General features: G+C 43.1%; 1 protein-coding gene across 2 annotated transcripts in view; it reads left to right on the top strand.

Annotated features, from left to right (window-relative positions):
* Nucleotides 1-23,707, top strand: part of LOC140487770 (breakpoint cluster region protein) — a 457,801-nt gene that overhangs the window by 414,915 nt on the left and 19,179 nt on the right. For both annotated transcript variants that reach the window (XM_072587008.1, XM_072587009.1), the window contains 2 exons: nt 4,317-4,451; nt 17,419-17,524. In XM_072587008.1, coding sequence (XP_072443109.1) covers nt 4,317-4,451; nt 17,419-17,524 — 241 coding nt within the window. The remainder of the gene's footprint in view (nt 1-4,316; nt 4,452-17,418; nt 17,525-23,707) is intronic.

The raw sequence follows: 23,707 nt of genomic DNA, 5'->3' as shown, positions 1-23,707 counted from the left end.
CCATCAGCTGTTTCAGTTTTGCCAAGACCAGATCTTTCTATGTCCAGAGTCTGATATTGTCAACTGTGACTGGAAATGTGTCCAGAAAACCTTTCCTAGTAAAGGCCTCAACCCACCAAATCACCACCTTGTACTGCTTATACATAAAAGAACAACATTGAAAATATTGTTTAGTATTTCAAGGTGAGAGGTGAAAAGTTTAAGGGGGATACACGCGGCAAGTACTTTACACAGAGTGTGATGGGTGTCTGGAACGCGTTGCCAGCAGAGGTAGTAGAGGCAGGCACGGTAGATTCATTTAAGATGCGTCTGGACAGATGCATGAGTAGGTGGGGAGCAGAAGGATACAGATGCCTAGGAATTGGGTGACACGTTTAGACAGTAGATTTGGATTGGCTCAGGCTTGGAGGGCCGAAGGGCCTGTTCCTGGGCTGTAAATTGTCTTTGTTCTTTATGTGAGTGAATTCCTGTTATTTCACATGAAAGTCCAATGTGAAACAAGTGATTTCCCAGGAATATTACAATATGCTTTCTTAAAGATGAAAACAATCTTACAGTCTTTCACTTTGGAAAAACACCAAGTGATAGCAATTTACCATGAATTAGCCAGTTAGTAGCCAGAAGGACTGGTCATAATCCAATTAAGGCAGGGGGTACATGTTTAAAGCTGAAGTGCCTTCATGTGGCATTTCTACTTGAAAGATGCTGCAACCAGCAGAAAAAGAGTGCACCTGCATTGTGAACAACTCCTTTCATCCAATTTTAAAACTTTCAAAGTGAAAAAAAAAATGCTCATAGCTGCCCTCCTCAGGGCAGTTTCCACACAGTAACCTGTTGGTTATAGATGTGACCAGACAGGTATGAGGGCCTCAAAGTTTGTTGAGTTTGCCACCAGGAGGTTAGCTCCACTCTTTGACATTGTGAGAGCAACCACAGTCTTTATTTTCTAGCCAGCATTTGGCAGTTCTGACAATTGGCTACCCATTACTTATAGGGAGATTCGGTCCTATTGTGGTGCGGTGGTAGTGTCACTAATGCTAGAACGGGAGACATGGATTCAAATCCCACCAGCTTCAGAGGTGTGTAATAACATCTCTGAACAGTTTTATTAGAAAAATAGGTTAATATTTTTTTTAAATCAGAAGGAGCTTGCTAGGGCTATTGTAGTGCAGTGCTATTGTCCCTACATCTAAGCTAGGAGGCCTGGACTCAAGTCCTACCTCCTTCAGAAATGTGTAATAACATTCTTGAACAATTTGATTAGAAAATAACTGCAGGCAGGTTGCTTGTCCCAACCTGATCTACCTTCAGGAAGTGTTCAAAGGCTAAGATAGTGCTTATAAACTAGCATGTAGTGAACATTTTTAAAACCCACCCACCTCTGCATTGTCACAAAATCTGCTCTTGTGTGCAGGTTGCAATGAATTGACACAAAGAAACTGGAAATTGGCTATGTATGGCTATACCTGCTGATATTTGAGGCCCAGAGTCATTTCGCCAGCAGTGCAGTCAAATCAGCAGAAAGAAATCTGTGTGTGTATGTTTTTTTTTGGAAATTAGGATATTGCCTACTTTAACTAACATTTTTTAAATGGCACAATAACATGTTCCTGTCCAGTTCACTCTGTTTCCTTCATGCTTAGAGGTAAATAAGGAAGAGCAGAAGGTACTGAATTTATTAGTCGTGGCTTTTGCATTGTGGAGAACAAGGTAGAAGGAGAAACTGGTTTCTCCCTGAACAGGCCTGGGAATTGCAGTATGCAATTAACCTTTTATGTATATTGCATTGAAGGCAGCACGTTGAATTAGTATTGCCTGCTCTTTTACATTTTTGTCAATGCTACATGCAATAGCAGGGTGTTGAATATCATAATATCACAAGAGCCCAATACCACCAAATGATTGAACAAGCAAGTGAATTGGAAGCCAACATTTTCAGACAGCACTTGAAATGTTGATGAAAGCAGAGATGTTCTGTGTTGTGAACCCTAGCAATTCATAATATAAATGATTTAGATGTGGCAACTAAATGTAAAATCTCCCAAGTCTGCAGATGACACAAAAGTGAGGACGATGTATGGATGCTTTATTGTCATTTAAACAAGTTGAGTGAACAGACAAATGCATAGTAGATGAGGTAGAATATGGACAAAGCAAAGTCATACACTTTAACTGCAAAAATGGGAAGGTAGATTATTTATCTGAATAGTGAAAGATTAGGAAAACAGCAAGTAGAACAAGACTTGTACACAAGTTGCTGAAATTAAGCCTGAAGGGCAGTAGCTGGTAAAGAACGCGATAGCATATCGGCCTTCATAGCAAGTGGTATCAAGTACAGGAGCAGGAATGTCTTGCTGCAATTTTGCAGGGCTGTGGTGAGACCACACTTGAGTATTGTGTGCAATTTTGGTCTCCTTATCTAAGGAAGGATGTTTTGGCTGTGGAGAGAATAAAGATTTACCAAATTGATTCCTGGGATGGCTTGTGCCTTTGTTGCAATGCACCTAACCTATCCCTGAAGCATCTTCTCCTGTCCAGTATTTTGTTCCTGTCAGTCTTTGGTTCTGTTTTATCTTGGCTGTATCGTATCCTATCCCACTGAGTCATTACTGATAGAAAGAGATCTTTTGTCTCACTGCTACAGGAATGGTCTTACTCAGTTTTCATTGTTCCTCTCCACTGTAAATCAAAACCTAATGATACAATATTCATTCTGACCCAAGTGCTCCCCTACAAACACTTCTTCCATCTGGCCCACCTCATTTCTCAGCACCAGATCCAGCAATGCCTCCTTCCTAGTTGGTCCGTGAAGATATTAATGAAGGAGGTTCTCCTGCCACATTTTAGAAATTCCTCATACTTTTAACATTATTCCAACTGATATGTGTCTTCAAATATCAGTAGTCTATAATTCTTTCACTGCTACAACTTCTTGTAGATTTGCTCTTCTATCTCTCTTGCTTACTATATTGAGATCAATGGAATAACCCTGGTAGTCTGATCAGACCCATTTTGCTTTTTCATTCTAACCAAATGGATTCTTGTTGTTGCCTCATAAGAATATCCTTCTTCCCAAAACAACTGCATTTTCCCAAATCGGTCCTGCCAAATCACTTCCCTTTTCTCTTTCCTATCTTTTCTGAGTATTTTGTATCCTTGTATTTTAAGCATTTAATTCTTATAATCTCTAAGCCACATTTTATTATTGCATTATATTTCTGCATGACACCTCATCAACCTTTCTCACCACACTTTGTACATTTTCATACATGCATTCTAAACCTTTGTATTCATTACAGTTCTTCCATTTTATGCATCTTATTTCTCTTTGGAACTTATATATACTGGTGCCCATTGTATTGCCAATATAGTTTGAACCCTCCCCAACCATAGTAACAGACCCCCTTGCAAGAACATTGATTACAATTCTTTGAGATGCAACCGATACTTTTTGAATAGATGTTTCTTACTCTCAAGAATCCGAAGCCGCTCTCCTGAACCATGCTTCAAAACCTCCTTGATCCTCCTGTCTTCCCATTCCTGTTTTTGCTAGCATGCGTGTGAGATAAAAGGTAATCCCAGCTATTATTACTTTTGAGATTCTAGTTTTTTAGCTTTCTCCCTAACTCCTGAAGTTTGATCATAGAATCTCAATGCCTTCTCTATGGCATTGGTATCAATGTGTGGCAATGTTGTGTGTCTCTTTTTTCTGACTGCAGCATCAGAAAGGCAACATGCTATATGATGCAGATGGTGATAGGTAATCCAGAGGCCCACACTAAGGTTCTGAGGACATAGCTTCAAATCCTACCAAAACACCTAGTGAAGTTTGAAATCAGTTGATAAATCTGAAATGTAAAGATATTCTTAGTAATGGTGATCATGACAACGATAATCGATTGTTGAAAAACTCATTTGATTTTTAGGGAAAGAAATCTGTCATCGCTCTGGACTAGTCTACGTGCACCTCCAGAGCAACAGCAATAATGATTCTTCCCTCTGGTAAAGACTAACAAACCATTCTTAAGAGTAGATAGGGATGGACAGGTGGTTTTGCCAAATGTCACCCAAGTCCCATGAAAGAATAGAGGGAAACAAAGCTCTCAATGACTGCTACAGAACTGCATTTCTGACCCTGTCAAAGGGATCTCATATAATCATTGCATTATGCTGGCATCTGTGTTTGCCTCATTTATTTAGATGGTCTATGTTCAATTCATGTATTTGTGTTCAAATTATTTATCCATGTACAGTTTGTTTATCCACGTTTCAGTTCATTTACCTGTGCATACCTGAAAATGTAATTCTTGTTACAGATAATAAAGATGTCTCTGTGATGATGAGTGAAATGGACGTCAATGCTATTGCGGGAACTTTGAAACTTTATTTCCGTGAGTTGCCTGAACCCCTCTTCACAGATGAGTTATACCCTAATTTTGCTGAAGGAATTGGTAAGTCACAGTCAGAATGTTTCCTGATTGTCTTGGAAAAACTGATCTTTTAAAGAAAATATTGTTGATCTTATTGGTTTTGCACTAGAAATGAATCTGAAACTCTTCTTTCTGTTTGCTAGATTATCTTTGAATATTCTGTACATTGTATCCTACAAGAGGGAGATAACACAACCTGATCCCTGAAAACAACTCAGGTCGTTTGAGAACTGACCAACAGCTGTTAGCGTAGCTCCTTTTCATAATTCTATGCTATTTTGATTCTCATGCAACGCCTCACAATAGCACTCTTCCCCTGTCATGTATGAAGAGAGACTGATTAAGTGAGGACTATATTCACTGAAGTTCAGATGAATGAGGGGGGATTGCATAGAAATCTATAAAATTCTATCCGGACTAGACAGGGTAAATGCAGGAACGATGTTCCCAATGATCAGAGAATCCAAAACCTGGAGTTACAGTTTAAGGGTGCAGGGTAAGCCATTTAGAACTGAGATGAGGAGAAATTTCTTCACTTGGAATGTGGTGAGCTTGTGGAATTCTCTGCCATAAAAAGTAGTTGAAGCCAAAACATTGAATGTTGCCAAGAAGTTGGATATAGTTCTTAAGGCTAAAGGAATCAAAGAGTATGGTGAGAAAGCAGGAACAAGGTGTAGGGTATTTATCCTTTATCCGAAATCCCGATATCCAAAAAGCTCCAAAGGTGGAAGGTTTTTTGCGAAGGCTGTTTGGCGTGCACACAGTTAACCTAAGTCGACACCCACTTGATGCATGTCACTTAGATGTGACGGAGTGGGACCGTGGCCCAGCAGCAGGCCTCAATTCTGTCTCAAGGCTCGTTTTCCTCTGGTAAGATTTTTAAAAATCTCACCATCAAACTGTCACTTATTCTAAAAGTCCAAAAATTCTGAATTCTGAAAACCAGCTGGTCCCGAGCATTTCGGAAAAAGGATTGTGCATCTGTACTGAGTTGGATAATCAGTCATTTCAGATTCTGGAAATCTTAAATAACTACAGAAAATTGTGGAAATATTCTGCAGATCAGGCAGCATCTTTGAAGAGTGAAATAGTTGAAAAGTAAAGATTAATGAACTTGCATTTCTGTTATAGATCAATTGATACATAATGTTTGCTGTGCATAAATATACTGACTTAAACTTTGCAAAACCAGATTATAGTCCAACAGGATTATTTGGAAGCACTAGCTTTTGGAATGCCACTTCTTCATCAGGTGGTTGTCGACAATTAAGTATTGAACTGCATCTAATAGAATATTATATTTGGAAAATATAAATGTGTTACACATCTCACTGATTTGACCAATATATAACACATTAAAAGTCATTTGGTGGAACAGAACCTGAGTATTGCTGATAAAAGACTTGTTTTGTTGAAGCTTTTCATAGTTTGGGAGAAGATTTGTAGCTCGGGTGCTCGTTGTTGTGGTTCTGTTCGCCGAGCTGGGAATTTGTCTTGCAAACGTTTCGTCCCCTGTCTAGATGGGAGCCTCCTGTGAAGTGCTTCTGTGCTGTTTCCTCCGGCATTTATAGTGGCCTGTCTCTGCCGCATCAATACACCGGCCACTACAGCGGACAGCTCGAACTGACAACCGGAAGCGGCAGAGACAAGCCACTATAAATTATGGAGGAAACAGCACAGAAGCGCTTCACAGGAGGCTCCCAAACACTGAGGATGTCACCGAGACAGGGGGCGAAACGTCTGCAACACAAATTCTCAGCTCGGCAAACAGAACCACAACAAGCTTTTCATCTCGCACTCATTAGGACAACTCACAAGAAATACTGATGTATAGGGGAAACATGCAGTATGAGAAGAGAGTGCTGATTGGTTGGTTGGCAAATGAACTCTGATCAGTTGAGGTATTGGCATGATGAATGCACCATTAGATGATGTCTGACAGAAGTGCCAAACTTGTTTAAATTTTGAACCAAACAGGTTGACTCTTGTCAAGCACTGAGAAATAAATTTGTAAATGGCTGTCACCTGTTAAATTGAAATAGGTGCCATACATGTGTGTTCTTTATGCATATTAATAAATGTAATTTCCAGTACACGCAAATGCACCACATTCTGAACCCAGCTGACAGTCTTCAACCATTTGTCAATGTAATTTTGAGCACACTCAGGACTATTGCGCAAGTAATGTCCGGTAGCTGAATCACATCTAATGTTGGTTACAGTATTGCTGGTTATGTATTGTAAATGCCTTGCTTGTTGCAAACAATCAAAGGGAAACGCATTCCTGATGAAAAACTTATGCTTGAAATGTCAATTCTCCTGCTCCTCGGGTGCAGCCTGACCGGCTGTGCTTTTCAAGCATCACATGTTTTGACTCTGATCTCCAGCATCTGCAGTCCTCACTTTCTCCAAAGGGAAATGATGTTTGATATGTTTCGCCAGTCATTGGGATATACAGTATTCAATCCTTGCACTACATTATGTATTCGTGTGATGGGCAGAACATCTTTTTGGCTTATTGGCAACTTCCTTTTAGGAGCAAACATAACTCCTGTTGCAACAGCATAGTTTGAAACATGAAATTTCAGCAGTGGTCAAAAGTTTGAAATTGCTTATGCTTCCAGGGCAATGTAAGGTAACTAGACACTGTTCAGGAGCACTTCCTTTGGCTTTTTCATGAAGAGCTGCAACATCTGATTAGACAAATGGAGCACCTGGAGCTGCCATGGCCTCAGTTTAGAGCATCCATGATACCTGAGAATCTTGGGGATAGCACCTCGGCAAGCTGCTTGCACCACAGGAAGGGATTACACAGACAGAAACGTGAACACCAGAAGAATATAAGTGTGGACAGGCAGTACAGGGGACAGCAACCACATCAGTGGCACCATGATTGGCACTGTTATACAGCAGGGAGAGTCACAATAACATGGGACTCTGTAGTTCCTATCACAGACATTTCTGAGACTCTGGAATGGTGTTTTACCTCCCTGTTGCAAGGGTAAAGGATGTCTCTGAGCAGGCACAGTATATACTGAAAGGTAGAAGGAGTAGCCAGTGGTTGTGGTCCATAATGTACTGACAACATAGGCAGAGTGGGAGATGAGGTCCTACAAAGGAAATTTAGAGAGTTAGATAGAAAGTTACAAAGCAGGGCCTTGAGGGTTGTAATCTCAGGATTAGACCCTGTTCCGCATGCTCATGAGGCCAGAAATACCAAGATAATACAGTTTAATGTGTGGCCAAGCAGCTGGTCATGATGTTAAAGTGCCAGTGTGGTGGACAAGATAGAAGTCACATGACACCAGTTTATAGTCCAACAGGTTTATTTGAAATCACAAGCTTTTGGAGCAGTGCTCCTTCATCAAGTGCCATCTTAAAACATAGAAAATAAAGGCAGAAAAATGAAGAAATAAAGTGTTCATCTCTACAGTTCTTCTTGTGAAGTGCCTCACAATGTGGCCAGGCACATTGCAGTCCCCTTTGCAGTGTCACGCCGTTTGAACATAAGTCACCACTCTCCACAATATCTCGTCTCCATCGACGCCCTTGCCATTATAAATTCTCACTGGATCTTGCCAATACAGATGCCACCGATGTTGCCTGTGACACAATTTTACTCGACCGCCATCATGAGTCCACTTCGAGCCCACCTCTCCAATTGGCTACAGTTGATGCTAAATAAAAACTGAAAGAACTGCGAATGCTGTAAATCAGAAACAAAACCAGACATTGCTGTAAAAGCTCAGTAGGTCTGGCAGCATCTGTGAAGACAAACCAGAGTTACCGTTTCACTTCTGGTGACCCTTCCTCAGGACTCTGGGGGAAGAAAAGTGAACTGAGCGGACAAGCCCTGGGCTCAGACGTGCTAGTCCACCATCATCTCACTGGAAAATCTGGACATACATAGAACAGTACAGCCCAGCACAGGCCCTTCAGCCAACCTTTTATCCTATTCTAAGATCAAACTAACCAACATATCCTTCATTGTAGTATCTTCCATGAGCCTATCTAAGAGTCGCTTAAATGTCCCTAATGTATCTTACTCTACTACTACTGCTGCCAGTGCATTCCATGCACCCACCAGTCTCCATGTAAAGAACCTACCTCTGACATCTCCCCTAAACCTTCCTCCAATCACCTGAACATTATGCTCCCTCATAATAGCCATGTCCGCCCTATGAATAATGTCACATTCTGACATGCTGTTGTAGCCACCCTGTTTATGTGGCGAGTCCAGTTGAGTTTCTAATCAATGATAACCCCCAGGATGTTGATAGTGGGAGATTCAGTGATGGTAACACCATTGACTGTCAAGGAGCAGTGTTTAGATTGTTTCTTATTTGTGATGGTCATAGCCTGAAATTTGTGTGGTGCGAATGTTACTTGCCACTTGCCAGCCCAAGCGTGGATATTGTCCAGATCTTGTTGCATTTGGACATGACCTTCTTCAGTATCTAAGGAGTCATGAATTTGCTGAATATTGTGCAATCATCAGCGCAATTCTGATCTTATGATGGAGGGAAGGTCATTGATGAAGCAGCTGAAGATGGTTGGGTCTAGGACATTACCCTGAGGAACTCCCGCAGAAATATCCTGGAGCTGAGATGTCTGATCTCTGACAGCCATGACCATCTTTCTATGTGTCAGGTATGGCTCTAACCACCGGAGATTATGTCTCCGGATTCCCATTGATTCCAGTTTTGCCACGGCTCTTTGATGCCACACTCAGTCGAATGCAGCCTGGATGTCAAGAGCTGTCACTCTCATCTCCCCTCTGGAATTCATATTTTCTGTCCAAATTTGAACCAAGGCTGTAATGAGGTCTGGAGTGGAGTGGTCCTGGTGGAACCCAAACTGGCGGTCACTGAATAGATTATTGCTGAGCAGATACTGCTTGATAGCACTGTTGATGACATCTTCCATCACTTTACTGATGATCAAAAGTAGACTGATGGGGTGATAATTGGCCAGGTTGGATTTGTCCTGCTTTGTATGTACAGGATGTACTTGTGCAATTTTCCACATTGTTGATTAAATGCAAGTGTTGTAATTGTACTGGAACTGCTTGGCTTATGGCGTGGCAAGTTTTGGAGCACTTTGCAATAGTATTCACCAAGGTGAAGAATACCGATCATACTGAGATTAGGAAAGGCTATGTTATTTTTCTGGGGTATATCGATATTAAGGAGGAGGTGTTGGATGTCTTGAAAAACATAAAGGTAGATGGGTCCTAGGGGCTTATGGGATTACCCTGGATACTGAAGGAGGGAAGGGAGGAGATTGATTTGATTTGATTTGATTAGATTCCCTACAGTGTGGAAACAGGCCCTTTGGCCCAACCAGTCCACCCTGAAGAGGACTGAAGAGCAACCCACCCAGACCCATCTCCCTCTAACTAATGCACCTAACACTATGGGCGATTTAGCATGGCCAACTCACCTAACTTGCACATCTTTGGACTGTGGGAGGAAACTGGAGCACCCGGACGAAACCCACGCAGACACGGGGAGAATGTGCAAACTCCACACAGACAGTTGCCCGAGGCTGGAATCGAACCTGGGACCCTGGTGCTGTGGGGCAGCAGTGCTAACCACTGAGCCACCGTGTCATCCGTGGTAATGGAGAACTGCCTTCTTGAATAGCTACAATTGGGGATATTCCAGATTTTGAGCCAATGACACTGAAGGAATAGTCTGGGCAACCTACACCAAATTTGAAGGAGTTGAGTAAAGTAATTTTGACAAGTGGATGTGAGCATCTAGAGCTGAAAACTACAAATAGTAATCTGAGAGAGATTGGGTTAGGTTTCCTGTGGTGTTGCATTTGATTTAGGGAGCTCAGGTCCTGTGTGCAGCAGATCTGATCTGGTGGTGAGGTAGGGTCCCTATGTCCAATTCCTATCTATACTGGCATAACAACTTTTGGCCAGCAGAAAATCCAGGAAATTATTCTCTTAAAGCAAATTTAAAAGCTGACTACCTTCTATAAGAACTCATATTTAGGACCAAAGAGTTGCAATTTCTAGACAGGCAGCAATAATGGCTGAAGATTATGAATTGAACCAAAAAACTACATATTTTTTCTACCACCCTCATAAATTAGAAAGTAAGAGAACGCCATGGAAGTATACGGCACAGAAACCCTTCGTTCCAACTCCTCCATGCTGACTAGATATCCTAAATAAATCTAGTCCCATTTCTCAGCATTTGGCCTATATCCCTCTAAGCCCTTCTTATTTATAAACCAATCTAGATGTTTTTTAAATGTTGTAATTGTAACTAGCCACCACCACTTCCCCAGGCAGCTCGTTCCATACATTCACCACCCTCTGCATGAAAAAGCTGCCGCTTAGGTCCCTTTTAGATCTTTGCCCTCTCACCGTAAACCTATGCCCTCTAGTTTTGGACTTCCCCACCCCAGGGAAAAAACTTTGTCTATTTACCCTATCCATGCCCATCATGATTTCATAAACCTCTATAATTTCACCTTTCAGCTTCCGAAGCTTCGAGAAAAATAGCCCCAGTCTACTCAGTCTCTCCCTGTAGCTGAAACCCTCAAATCTGAGCAACATCCTTGTAAATCTTTTCAAAACACTTTCAAGTTTCACACATCCTTCCTATGGCAGGGAGTCCAGAATTGCACATAGTATTCCAATAGTGGCCTAAGCAGTGCCCTGTACAGCCACAACATGACCTCCCAACTCCTATACTCAATGCACTGACCAATAAAGGCAAACATACAAACTGGCCTTCATCACTATACTATCTACCTGTGACTCCACTTTCAAGGAACTATCAACCTGCATACGAAGGTCTTTTTGTTCAGCAACACTCCCCAGGACCTGATAATTAAGTGTAGAAGTCCTGCCCTCATTTGCCTTTCCAAAATGCAGCCTCTCACATTTATCTAAATTACCATCACTCCCCACATGCACGTAACCATTTGCCACTCCTCGGCCTATTGGCCCATCTGATCAAGATCCTGTTGTACTGTGAGGTAACGTTCTTCGCTGTCCACTATACCTCCAAGTTTGGTGTCACCTGCAAACTTACAAACTATGCCTCCTATGTTCACATCCAAATCATTTATATAAATGACAAAAAGCAGTGGACCTCGCACTTATCCTTGTGGCACAACACTGGTCACAGGCCACCAGTCTGAAAAGCAACCGTCTACCACCACTCTCTGTCTTCTAATTTCGAGGCAGTTCTGTATCTAAATAGCTAGTTCTCCCTCTGTTCCATGTGATCTAACTTGCTAACTGGTCTACATCAAAACGTGTGTTACTGGAAAAGCAGAGTAGACAGTATCCGAGGAGCAGCACAATTGACATTTCGGGCATAGGCCCTTCGTGAAGGGGGCTGAGAGATAAATAGGAGGGTTGGGGTGAGGCAGCTGGGAAGGCAGTAGTTACGTGCATGTGGGGAGTGATGGTGATAGGTCGGAGTGGATAGGTTGGAAGGAAGATGGACAGGTAGGACAGTTCAAGAGGGCAGTGCAGAATTGGAGGGTTGAATCTGGGATCAGGTGGGGGGAGGGGAAATGAGGAAACTGGTAAAGTTGACATTGATGCCATGTGGTTGGAGGGTCCCAAAGCAGAAGAAGAGGCATTTTTCTTCCAGGCGTTGGATGGCTTGGGTTTGGTGGTGGATGACACCCAGGACTTGTATGTCCTTGGTGGAGTGGGAGGGTGAGTCAGTCACAGGGCGGTGAGGTTGTTTTGTGCTTGTGGCCTAAAGATGTTCCCTGAAACATTCTGTAAGTTGGTGTCCTGTCTCCCCAGTATAGAGGAGACCACATCAAGAGCAATGGACACAGTGTTTGGATGTGTAGGAAAATCTCTGCCAAATGTAGAAGGATCCTTTTGGGTCTTGGAGGAGGTGAGGAGAGAGATGTGGGTTCACGTTTTGCATCTCTTGCGGTGGCAAGGGAAAGTGCCAAAAGTGGAGTATGGGTTGGTGGTGGGTGTGGAACTAATGAGAGAGTCACAGAGGGAATGATCTATGTGGAATGTGGATAGAGTTGGGGAGGGAAACATATCTGTGGTGGCAGGGTCTGATTGTAGGTGGCGGAGGATGATGTGCTGTAGCCGGAGATTAGTGGAATGGAAAGTGAGGACTGGTGGGGGTAGGGCCGGGTTCAAGGGCAGAGGTGTGGAAGTGGACGAGATGTGCTGGAGGGCATGTTGATCACGTGGGAAGGGAAATTGCGGTCCTTGAAATATGAGGACATCTGAAATGGAGTTGCTCCTCCTGGGAGCAGATACAATGGAGGTAGATGAATTGGGAGAAAGGGATAGCATTTTTACAGGAGGGGGTGCGGGAAAAGGTGTAGTTCAGGTGGGAGTCGGGTTGAAGTAGATGTCTGTAACCAGTCTGCCATGAGGAACTTTATCGAATGCCTTTCTAAAGTCCATATAGATCACGTCCATTGCTGTGCCCTCATCAGTCCTCTGTTAATCATGTTCGTGAATAGCTGCAATGTCCCAGGATCTCCTCCTGAGATCAGAAAGTACTGAGGATGGTGGTCTTTGTGTAAACAGAAGATAAATGCTTTTTCTTAAAATGAGGAAACCAGACCTGTAACTAACCTAATGTGTATGGGGTACTCTGTTATAGATCAGACTAGACCCTGTCAAAATATGTTTTGAAGGTAGCCTAGATCCTAACTTTATCTTATTTTAAAGGTAAATGTCAGATGCAGTATCTAGATGTAATTCGCTCGGTCAAACTACACAACATGAAACAAACAATTAATTCAAACGCTACAGTTAAAATATAACTAAAGGAAAAAGAACTTGAAATAACTTAATTCTATTGGATAACTTAACACAATAATAGATAAAATGACAAATAGACATAAAGTTAAGCCAATGATATCTCCTGGAAGTTGACTTGTTTTGCATGTCTTTTTCTCTGGGACACCTGGTTTCCCAGGTCAATTTAGAATATGTCATATCTTACTTAGTTAATTCATACTATGAACAGGGCATTGTTTGCTAATCTCTTTCATTGAGTTCAGAAATGCGGTTTTCAGCAGAGTTAGATGCCATAATGAACAAAATTGTCAATTTGCTTCTAGAAGCCATTTTGTTATGTTATTTTATGTTACTTGCATCAAGAAGCCATTTTGTAGCTAGTAAAAGCATGCACTAAATGGTTGCTTCTGACAACAGCCTAAATCCAGATTTTAGATCCTCACATCTTGCTTCTATTGTAAAAAGTCCAGTGGGAGTGTGACTTGTTATCTCAATTAGTGTTAGTTAGTAAATTAGCTGTGAGCAGAATGAATGTACTCCGGGTATGTCTTGGCTGAAGTGTAACTTACAGCATCAGCTATTATCACAGAAATTCCAAGTGAGGCAAAGGAAACAGCAGTTGCAGAAACAGGTTCCTCTTGATTTTTCAATGTGTGTAGTGAGCAGAACAAAATCTAAACAATATCCATCACCAGAGTTCCATGGTATGGTCACAATAATACTACAAGCAGATGTTAGGATAACAAACTCCGTTAAAGAATTCAAAAGATGTATTTGGCATGTCTTTGTTAATTCAGGCTCAGGAAGCAGGTTCAGAGTAAATTAGAATAAATTGCGCACAATGAAGCTAAGACTGAAGGTGTCCCATAGTTCAGGTTGCAAGTTTGCTCACTGAGTTGGTAGGTTTGTTTTCAGACATTTCATCACCATGCCAGGTAACATCATCAACAAACCTCCATTGAAGCACTGGTATTCTCTCCCACTTCCTGTTTGTGTGTCTTGGACTGTTAGGTGGGTGATATCATTTCCGGTTCTTTTTCTCAGAGGTTTGTAAATGGGGTCCAAAAAAGGCGCATAACCATCATCCTAAACATAACAATACATTGAAGAGGTGAACTCACTACTCACAGATACCAACAGTTGGCAATGGACCCGACTCCATGGCGAGAAAACCATATCACAGCAAAACTGAAGAAACTCTACAAATCAGGCAAAATTAACAAGACAGACCTGCAAAGAATGAAACCTGATGGATCCAACACAACCCATTTCAATGGATTACCTAAACCAGGGCCCCCCTCAGACCCATAGTCTCACTTCCCGGCACACTAACATACAGACTAGTAAAGGAACTTCACCGTAAACTGAAATACCTGGTAGAAGACTCATGCCACTTCATCCACTCCACCCAAGAATTCCTGAACATCATCAAAGACACCAAGATAGAAGAAGATGAAGTCATGGTCTCCTTCGACGTAATGGCCCTATTCACATCAATTAACATCAGCCTGACCAAAGAAGCACTGAAGTCACGACGAGATGAACCAAGGACACAAACACCAAACAGCACCAACTCCATCAGCAAGGACAGCACCCTCAAGCTAGTGGACCTGTACCTCACCACACACTTCACCTTCACTGACCAGACCTACAAACAAATCAACGGGACACCCATGGGATCACCGATATCAGGACTCTTAGTAGAAGCAGTGGTGCAGAAACTAAAACAAACAGCCCTTCCCATGATCCAACCCAAGCTTTGGGTCCGCAATGTGGATTACACCTTTGTCATCGAAATGGAACAAATTAGTGGAAACCTAATATATCATTAACAACATCCTTACTGGTATAAAGTTCACCAAAAGAGGAAGAGAACAATCACAGACTCCCCTTCCTAGAAGTCATAGTCCTAGAACAGTCAAAGGAGAACCACAGACAAACATCTACAGGAAAGCAACATGTACAGATACTCAACTACAGGAGCAATCATCCCAACACCCACAAATTTCCCGCCTCAGGCAACTGACTGTGTGGAGTTTGTACATTCTCCCCATATCTGCGTGGGTTTCCTCCGGGTGCTCCAGTTTTCTCCCATTGTCCAAAAATGTGCAGGTTAGGTGAATTGGCCATGCTAAATTGCCTGTAGTGTTAGGTGAAGGGGTAAATGTAGAGGAATGGGTCTGGGTGGGTTGCTCTTCGGAGAGTCTAATCTAATCTAATCAAAAATGGAGCTGCATCAGGACATTATTTAAATGGGCTACAACACACTGCAGCACCCAGGAAGTACAAGCAGCAGAAGAAAAATACCTATCCAGCGTATTTAAGAAAAACGGGTACCTGATAAACACAGTCTACCGATTCTTAAACCACAAACCCAAAGTCACAACACGTCCAGAGACTCTAGCCACACTACCATACATCAAAGACATCTCTGAGAGGACAACCAAACTACTCTGACCCCTTGGTATCATCGTAGACCACAAAACTACCAACACACTGAAACAGCTCCTAAAGGGCCCAGTATTGATGACTAGCAAAACAAATGTCATATATAAAATACCCTGCAAGGACTGCAACAAACAGTACATTGGACAGACAGGCAGGAAACTAGCCACCATGATACACAAACACCAACTAGCCACCAAAAGACATAACCAGCTATCACTAGTATCCAAACACACAATCGAAGAAAAACACCAGGTCGACTGGGGCAACACATCCATCCTAGGACAGGCTAAACAGAGACACGCACAGGAATTCCTAGAGGCCAGGCATTCAATCCGGAGCTCCATCAATATTCCATCGAGTTGGACCCCATTTACCAACCTCTGAGGAAAAGAACCGGAAATGATGTCACCCACCTTAACAGACCAAGATACATAAATAAAAAGCAGGACAGAACACCAGCAATTCAACAGAGGTTTACTGAAGATGTTGCCTAACATGGTGACGGAACATCTGAGAGCAAACTTACAGTCTGAACAAAACCTGAGCTACAGATCTTCTCGAAAATCATTGCCAAAGTGTTAAATTGTAAAAAACGCAGCCCTGGTGAGGAAGTGAAGACATCCTCACAGACCGTAAAATTCCTTTAGCAAGAGATATAGGAATACGGAAAACGAAAGTATCAAGAAACTGTTATATATATGGCCAGGATTTTATATAGACACAATGTGGTTCTGTAAAATGTATCATATAGCTTGGGTGGTAGGAAAATGTTAGCAGCAGCACAGTGGTTAGCACTGCTGTCTCACAGCGCCAGGAACCTGCATTTGATTCCAGCGACTGTCTGTGTGGAGTTTGCACATTCTCCCAGTGTCTGCGTGGGTTTCCTCTGGGTGCTTCAGTTTCCTCCCACAGTCCAAAGATGTACAGGTTAGGTGAATTGGCTATGCTAAATTGCCCGTAGTGTTCAGGGATTAGATTAGATTAGATTCCCTACAGTGTGGAAACAGGCCCTTCAGCCCAACCAGTCCACACTGACCCTCCGAAGAGTAACCCACTAGGATGTGTAGATTAGGTGCATTAGTCAGGGGTAAATGTAAGGTAGGGGGAATGGGTCTGGGTGGGTTACTCTTCAGAGGGTCGGTGTGGACCTGTTGGGCTGAAGCGAGGGAAAATCGACATTTCGGGTGAAACTCCTTCATCAAAATTCCTGATGAAGGGCTTTCGCCGGAAGTGTCGATTTTCCTGCTGCTCGGATGCTGCCTGACCTGCACCACACTCACAACTCTCATCTCCAGCATCTGCAGTCCTCACTTTTGCCTTGTTGGGCCCAAGGGCCTGTTTCCACACTATAGGGATTCTATAAAAGAAATGTAATTAAACAAGCACTTTTGAAACCATTTAGTCGTGTGTTAATAGATTGTGTAGGACCATTATCAAAAACAAAAGCACAGCATCAGTATGTTCTTACAGTTACGGTTACAGAACTGATTCAACCTTGATGCTGAGTTGCAAGAGACGTATTCAAAAGCCAGGTCAGCATTTTCCATGCAATTTTTACCTACCATTTTCAGAGAAAAGCAAGTTCTGATAGCCCTGATTTGGGATTGGAGATCAGACCTACATTCTCCCACTCCATGATCCTAAGCAGTAATGCTGTGAAACCGAGTGAAATTTCATCCTTTATGTTTGAAAGTATTTCTGTTTTTTGTCAGAATTTAAGTTCAGGCCTTTGGAGTGGGGTCTGAAATGATCAAACTCACGTTAGTGTTTTTTTTCCAGCACTGTCTGATCCAGTTGCTAAGGAGAGCTGTATGCTGAATCTGCTGCTTTCACTGCCAGAGCCTAATCTCATTACCTTCCTATTTCTGCTGGATCATTTGAAGAGGTGAGTCAAAATAAATATCTTCTGTGCTTTATGTGTCGTCTTACTACTCTACCCTAATTCCTTCCATTTTGAAAAGTACAGATTCATGCACCCTATGTAGTTGGGTAGCAGGCAAAAAATATTCAATATTCATGATATTTGACAATGGCTTTAAAAAAAATACCACAGTGTTATATTCAAGATCGTCAAAAACACAAAGATTAATGGGATAGTAAGTATTGTAGTTTGGGGCTTAAAATTACAAAGAGGCATTAAACATAGAAAAGAGAACAGGAGTAAACCATTCAGATTGCTATGCTATTCAATATGTTATTGTTGGTCTGTATTTCAGTGCCATGTGTCTACTCTCTCTCCATACCTTTAAGTTTAGCTTGTAGAAAACTTCCACCTTTGAAATATTTAGGGACATGGCCTTCTGTGGGAGACAATTCTACAGGTTTACTGCTATGAAAAAAAATTCTCCACCTCTCAATACGAAATGGCCTACCCCATAACCTGAGGATGAGAGGGAAGCTGATTGAAGCATATAAAATTCTAATAGGGCTGGAGAGACGAGATGCAGAGAGCTTATTTTCCTTGGTTGGGGAGTCTAGAATCAGAAAACAGTCTCAGGGTACTGGACAGTCCATTTAGGACTGAGATAAGAAAAGCCTTTGGAATTCCTGACCAGCAAAGCCTGTAGACGCAAAGTCACTGAACATATCCAAGAAAGTGTTTTTAAGATTTAAAAGGCATCAAGGGTTATGGAGATAGTAAGCAGGAATATAGCATTGAGACAGAGGATCAACCATGATTATATTGAGTGGCAGAATAGACTTGACAAGCCAAATGGCCTACTCCTCCTCCTAGATTAGATTCCTTACAGTATGGAAACAGGCCCTTTGGCCCAACTAGTCCACACCGACCTTCCGAAGAGTAACCCACCCAGACCCATTCTCCATGCACCTAACTCTATGGAAAATTTAGCATGGCCAATTCACCTAACCTGCACATCTTTGGAATGTGGGAGGAAACCCACGCAGACGCGGGGAGAATGTGCAAACTCCACACAGTCAGTCGCCCAAGGAATTGAACCTGGGTTCCTGTCGCTATGAGGCAGCAGTGCTAACCACTGAACCACCGTGATTTTATGTTTTCTTGCACCTGTACTCAGACTCTAGAACAGAACATAGAACAGTACAGCTCAGCACAGGCCTTTCGGTCCACGATGTTGTGTCAAGCTTAATCTAAGATCAACTGAACCTACACACCCCTCAACTTACTGCTGTCCATGTGCTTGTCCAGCAGTTGCTTAAATGTCTCTAATGTGTCTGACTCTGCTACCACCACCACTGGCTGTACATTCCACACACCCAACACTCTCTGCATTTCTGCCCTGGGGAAAGGTCTCTGGCTATCTACTCTATCTATGCCTTTCATTACCTTGTACACTGGTATCAAGTCACCTCTCTTCCTCCTCCTCCTCCAGTGTGAAAAGCCCGAGCTCACTGAACCTCTCTTCATCAGACAGACCCTCCGATCCAGGCAGCATCCTGGTAAATCTCCTCTGCTGTCTCTCTAAAGCATCTACATCCTTCCTATAATGAGGCAACCAGAACTGGACACAATATTCCAAGTGTGGTCTAACCAGGGTTTTATAGAGCTGCAGCAAAACCTCACGGTTCTTAAACTCAGTCCCCTGTTAATGAAAACCAAAACACTTCTGAACAACCCTATCAACTTGGGTAAAAAGGAGAAAGTGAGGACTGCAGATGCTGGAGATCAGAGTCAAGAGTGGGGTTCTGGAAAAGCACAGCAGGTCAAGCAGCATCTGAGGAGCAGGAGAATCGATGTTTCTGGCAGGAGCCCTTTATCAGGAATGCTGAAGGGCTCTTGCCCAAAACATTGATTCTCCTGCTATATCAACTTGGGTGGCAACTTTTGAGGGATCTGTGTACGTGGACCCCAAGATCCCACTATTCCTCCACACTGCCAAGAATCCTGTCTTTAACCCTGTATTCAGCTTTCAAATTCAACCTTCCAAAATGAAACACTTCACATTTATCCAGGTTGAACTCCATCTACTATTTCTCAGCCCAGCTCTGCATCCTGTCAATGTCATGTTGTAGCTTGCAACAGCCCTCAACACCATCGACGATACCACTGACCTGTGTCTCATTGGCAAACGTACTAGCCCACCCTTCTCCGTCTTCATCAAAGTCATTTATAAAAACTACAAAGAGCAGGGGCCCAAAAACAGATGCCTGAGGGACAATACTGCTCATCAACCACCAGGCGGAATATACTACCACTCAGTCGTCTTTTGGCCAGCCAATTCTGTACGCAGACAGCCAAATTTTCCTGTATCCCATACCTCCTCACTTTCTGAATCAGCCTACCATGGGGAACCTTATCAATGATTAGATTAGATTACTTACAGTGTGGAAACAGGCCCTTCAGCCCAACAAGTCCACACCGACCCGCCGAAGCGCAACCCACCCAGACCCGTTCCCCTACATTTACCAATTCACCTAACCTGTACATTTTTGGATTGTGGGAAAAAAACCGGAGCACCAGGAGGAAAGCCACGCATACATGGGGAGAAGGTGCAAACTCCACACACAGAGTCGCCTGAGACGGGAATTGAACCCGGGTCTCTGGTGCTGTAAGGCAGCAGTGCTAACCACTGTACTGAATACAGTAAATGCCTTACTGAAGTCCATATCCACCACATTCACTGCTTGACCTTCATCAACTTGTCTCGTCACATCCTCAAAGAACTCAATAAGGCTTGTTAGGCATGACCTGCCCCTCACAAAGCCATGCTGACTATTATTAATCAAACTGTATTTTTCCAAATAGTCATAAATCCTATCTCTCAGAATCCTTTCCAGTACCTTTCTTACCACAGACGTAAAACTGACTGGTGTGTAATTCCCAGGGATTTCCCCATTCCTTTTCTTTAACAGAGGAACAACATTTGCCACCCTGCAATCATTCAGTACTATTCCCATGGAGAATGAGGATGCAAAGATCATCACCAGAGATGTAGCTTCCTATAATAACCTTGGATTTATCTGCTCTGGCCCCAGGGACTTATCTATCTTGGTGCTTCCCAGAATTTTCACATCCACTTTCTTAATATCAATCTGTTCAAGCCTATTAACCTGGTCCATGATATTCTCACTATCAACAAGATAGTGAATACTGAAACAAAAAAACTCATTTAGGGCCTCTCCTACCTCTTCAGACGCCAGGCGCAGGTTCCCTCCACTATCCCTGATGGGCCCTACCCTCTCTCTGATCATTCTCTTCTTAGAACATAGAACAATACAGCACAGAACAGGCCCTTCGGCCCACGATGTTGTGCCGAACTTCTATCCTAGATTAAGCACCCATCCATGTACCTATCCAAATGCCACTTAAAGATCGCCAAAGATTCTGACTCTACCACTCCCACAGGCAGCGCATTCCATGCCCCCACCACTCTCTGGGTAAAGAACCTACCCCTGACATCTCCCCTATACCTTCCACCCTTCACCTTAAATTTATGTCCCCTTGTAACACTCTGTTGTACCCGGGGAAAAAGTTTCTGACTGTCTACTCTATCTATTCCCCTGATCATCTTATAAACCTCTATCAAGTCACCCCTCATCCTTCGCCGTTCCAACAAGAAAAGGCCGAGAACTCTCAACCTATCCTCGTACGACCTATTCTCCATTCCAGGCAACATTCTGGTAAATCTTCTCTGCACCCTCTCCAAAGCTTCCACATCTTTCCTAAAGTGAGGTGACCAGAACTGCACACAGTACTCCAAATGTGGCCTAACCAAAATCCTGTACAGCTGCAACATCACTTCACGACTCTTGAATTCAATCCCTCTGCTAATGAACGATAATACACCATAGGCCTTCTTACAAACTCTATCCACCTGAGTGGCAACTTTCAAAGATCTATGTACATAGACCCCAAGATCCCTCTGTTCCTCCACCTGACTAAGAACCCTACCGTTAACCCTGTATTCCGCATTCTTATTTGTTCTTCCAAAATGGACAACCTCACACTTGGCAGGGTTGAACTCCATCTGCCACTCCTCAGCCCAGCTCTGCATCATATCTAAGTCCCTTTGCAAACGACAAATGCCCTCCTCACTGTCCACAACTCCACCTATCTTCGTATCATCTGCAAATTTACTGACCCACCCTTCGACTCCCTCATCTAAGTCATTAATAAAAATTACAAACAGCAGAGGACCCAGAACTGATCCCTGCGGAACTCCACTTGTAACCGGGCTCCAGGCTGAATATTTACCATCTACCACCACTCTCTGACTTCGACTGGTTAGCCAGTTTTCTATCCAATTGGCCAAATTTCCCACTATCCCATGCCTTCTGACTTTCTGCATAAGCCTACCATGGGGACCCTTATCAAATGCCTTACTAAAATCCATGTACACTACATCCACTGCTCTACCCTCATCCACATGCTTGGTCACCTACTCGAAGAATTCAATAAGACTTGTAAGGCAAGACCTACCCTTCACAAATCCGTGCTGGCTGTCCCTAATCAAGCAGTGTCTTTCCAGATACTCGTAAATCCTATCCCTCAGTACCCTTTCCATTACTTTGCCTACCACAGAAGTAAGACTAACTGGCCTGTAATTCCCGGGGTTATCCCTATTCCCTTTTTTGAACAGGGGCACAACAGTCGCTACTCTCCAGTCCCCTGGTACCACCCCCGTTGACAGTGAAGACGAGAAGATCATTGCCAACGGTACTGCAATTTCCTCTCTTACTTCCCACATAATCCTAGGATATATCCCGTCAGGCCCAGGGGACTTGTCTATCCTCAAGTTGTTCAAAATGTCCAACACATCTTCCTTCCTAACAAGTATCTCTTCTAGCTTACCAGTCCGTTTCACACTCTCCTCTTCAACAATACGGTCCCTCTCGTTCGTAAATACTGAAGAGAAGTACTTGTTCAAGACCTCTCCTATCTCTTCCGACTCAATACACAATCTCCCACTACTGTCCTTGATCGGACCTACCCTCGTTCTCGTCATTCTCAGGTTTCTCACATACGCATAGAATGCCTTGGGGTTATCCTTGATCCTATCCGCCAAGGATTTTTCATGCCCTCTCTTAGCTCTCCTAATCACTTTCTTCAGGTCCCTTCTGGCTATCCTGTATCCCTTCATGCATGTGTAGAACCCCTTTGGGTTTTCCCTAATCCTTCCTGCCAAGGCTTTTTTGTGCCATCTCCTCAATCCATTTTTGAGTTCTTTCCTAGCTACCATGTATTCCTCTAAAGCTGTGCCAGAAGGAAGGGAGCTTACATAAGCTTGCTCCCTCAACCTTAAGTAAGCTTCCTTCGTCCTCTTGACAAGAAGCTCCTCTTCTCTTGTCATCTAAGGCTCCTTCACCTTACCACTCCTTGCACGTCTCAGTGGGACAAAGTTATCCAACACTCCCAACAAGTGCTCCTTAAACAGCCTCCACATTTCTGCAGTGCCTTTCCTGTGGAACAATTGCTCCCAGTTTATACTCCACAGCTTCTGCCTAAAAGCGGTATAATGTCCCCTCCCCCAATTAAATACCTTCCCATACTGTCTGTTCCTATCCCTTCCCGTGGCTGTGGTAAAGATGAGGCAGTTGTGGTCACTGTCTCCAAAATGCTGTACCACTGAGAGATCTGATACCTGGCCTGGCTCGTTGCCGAGCACCAAATCCAATATGGCCTCCCCCCCCCCCCAGTCAACCTATCTACATATTGAGTCAGGAATCCTTCTTGGAAAAACCTGACAAAATCGGCTCCATCCAGACCATCTGCACGAAGGAGGTTCCAAACAATATAGGGAAGTTGAAGTTCCCCATAACAACAACTCTGTTACATCTGCACCTTTCCGAGATCTGCTGTCCAATCTGTTCTTCTATCTCTCTGCTGCTACTGGGGTGTCTATAGGAAAGACCCAATAAAGTGACTGCTCCTTTCCTGATACTGATGTCCACCCACACTGACTCAGTAGACAACCCTCCTCAATAACCTCCTTTTCTGCAGCTGTGATGCACTGTCTAATTAACAATGCTAATTCCCCCTCCTATTTTCAACCCCCCACTGTTCTTTCTAAAAGATCTAAATCCTAGAACATCCAGCAACCATTCCTGCCCCTGTGAAATCTATGTCTCATCATCGTACATGGCCACA

This window comes from Chiloscyllium punctatum, chromosome 17 (assembly GCF_047496795.1).
Source record: "Chiloscyllium punctatum isolate Juve2018m chromosome 17, sChiPun1.3, whole genome shotgun sequence".
Taxonomy (NCBI): Eukaryota; Metazoa; Chordata; class Chondrichthyes; order Orectolobiformes; family Hemiscylliidae; genus Chiloscyllium; species Chiloscyllium punctatum.
This window is presented reverse-complemented; position numbering and strand designations above follow the sequence as displayed.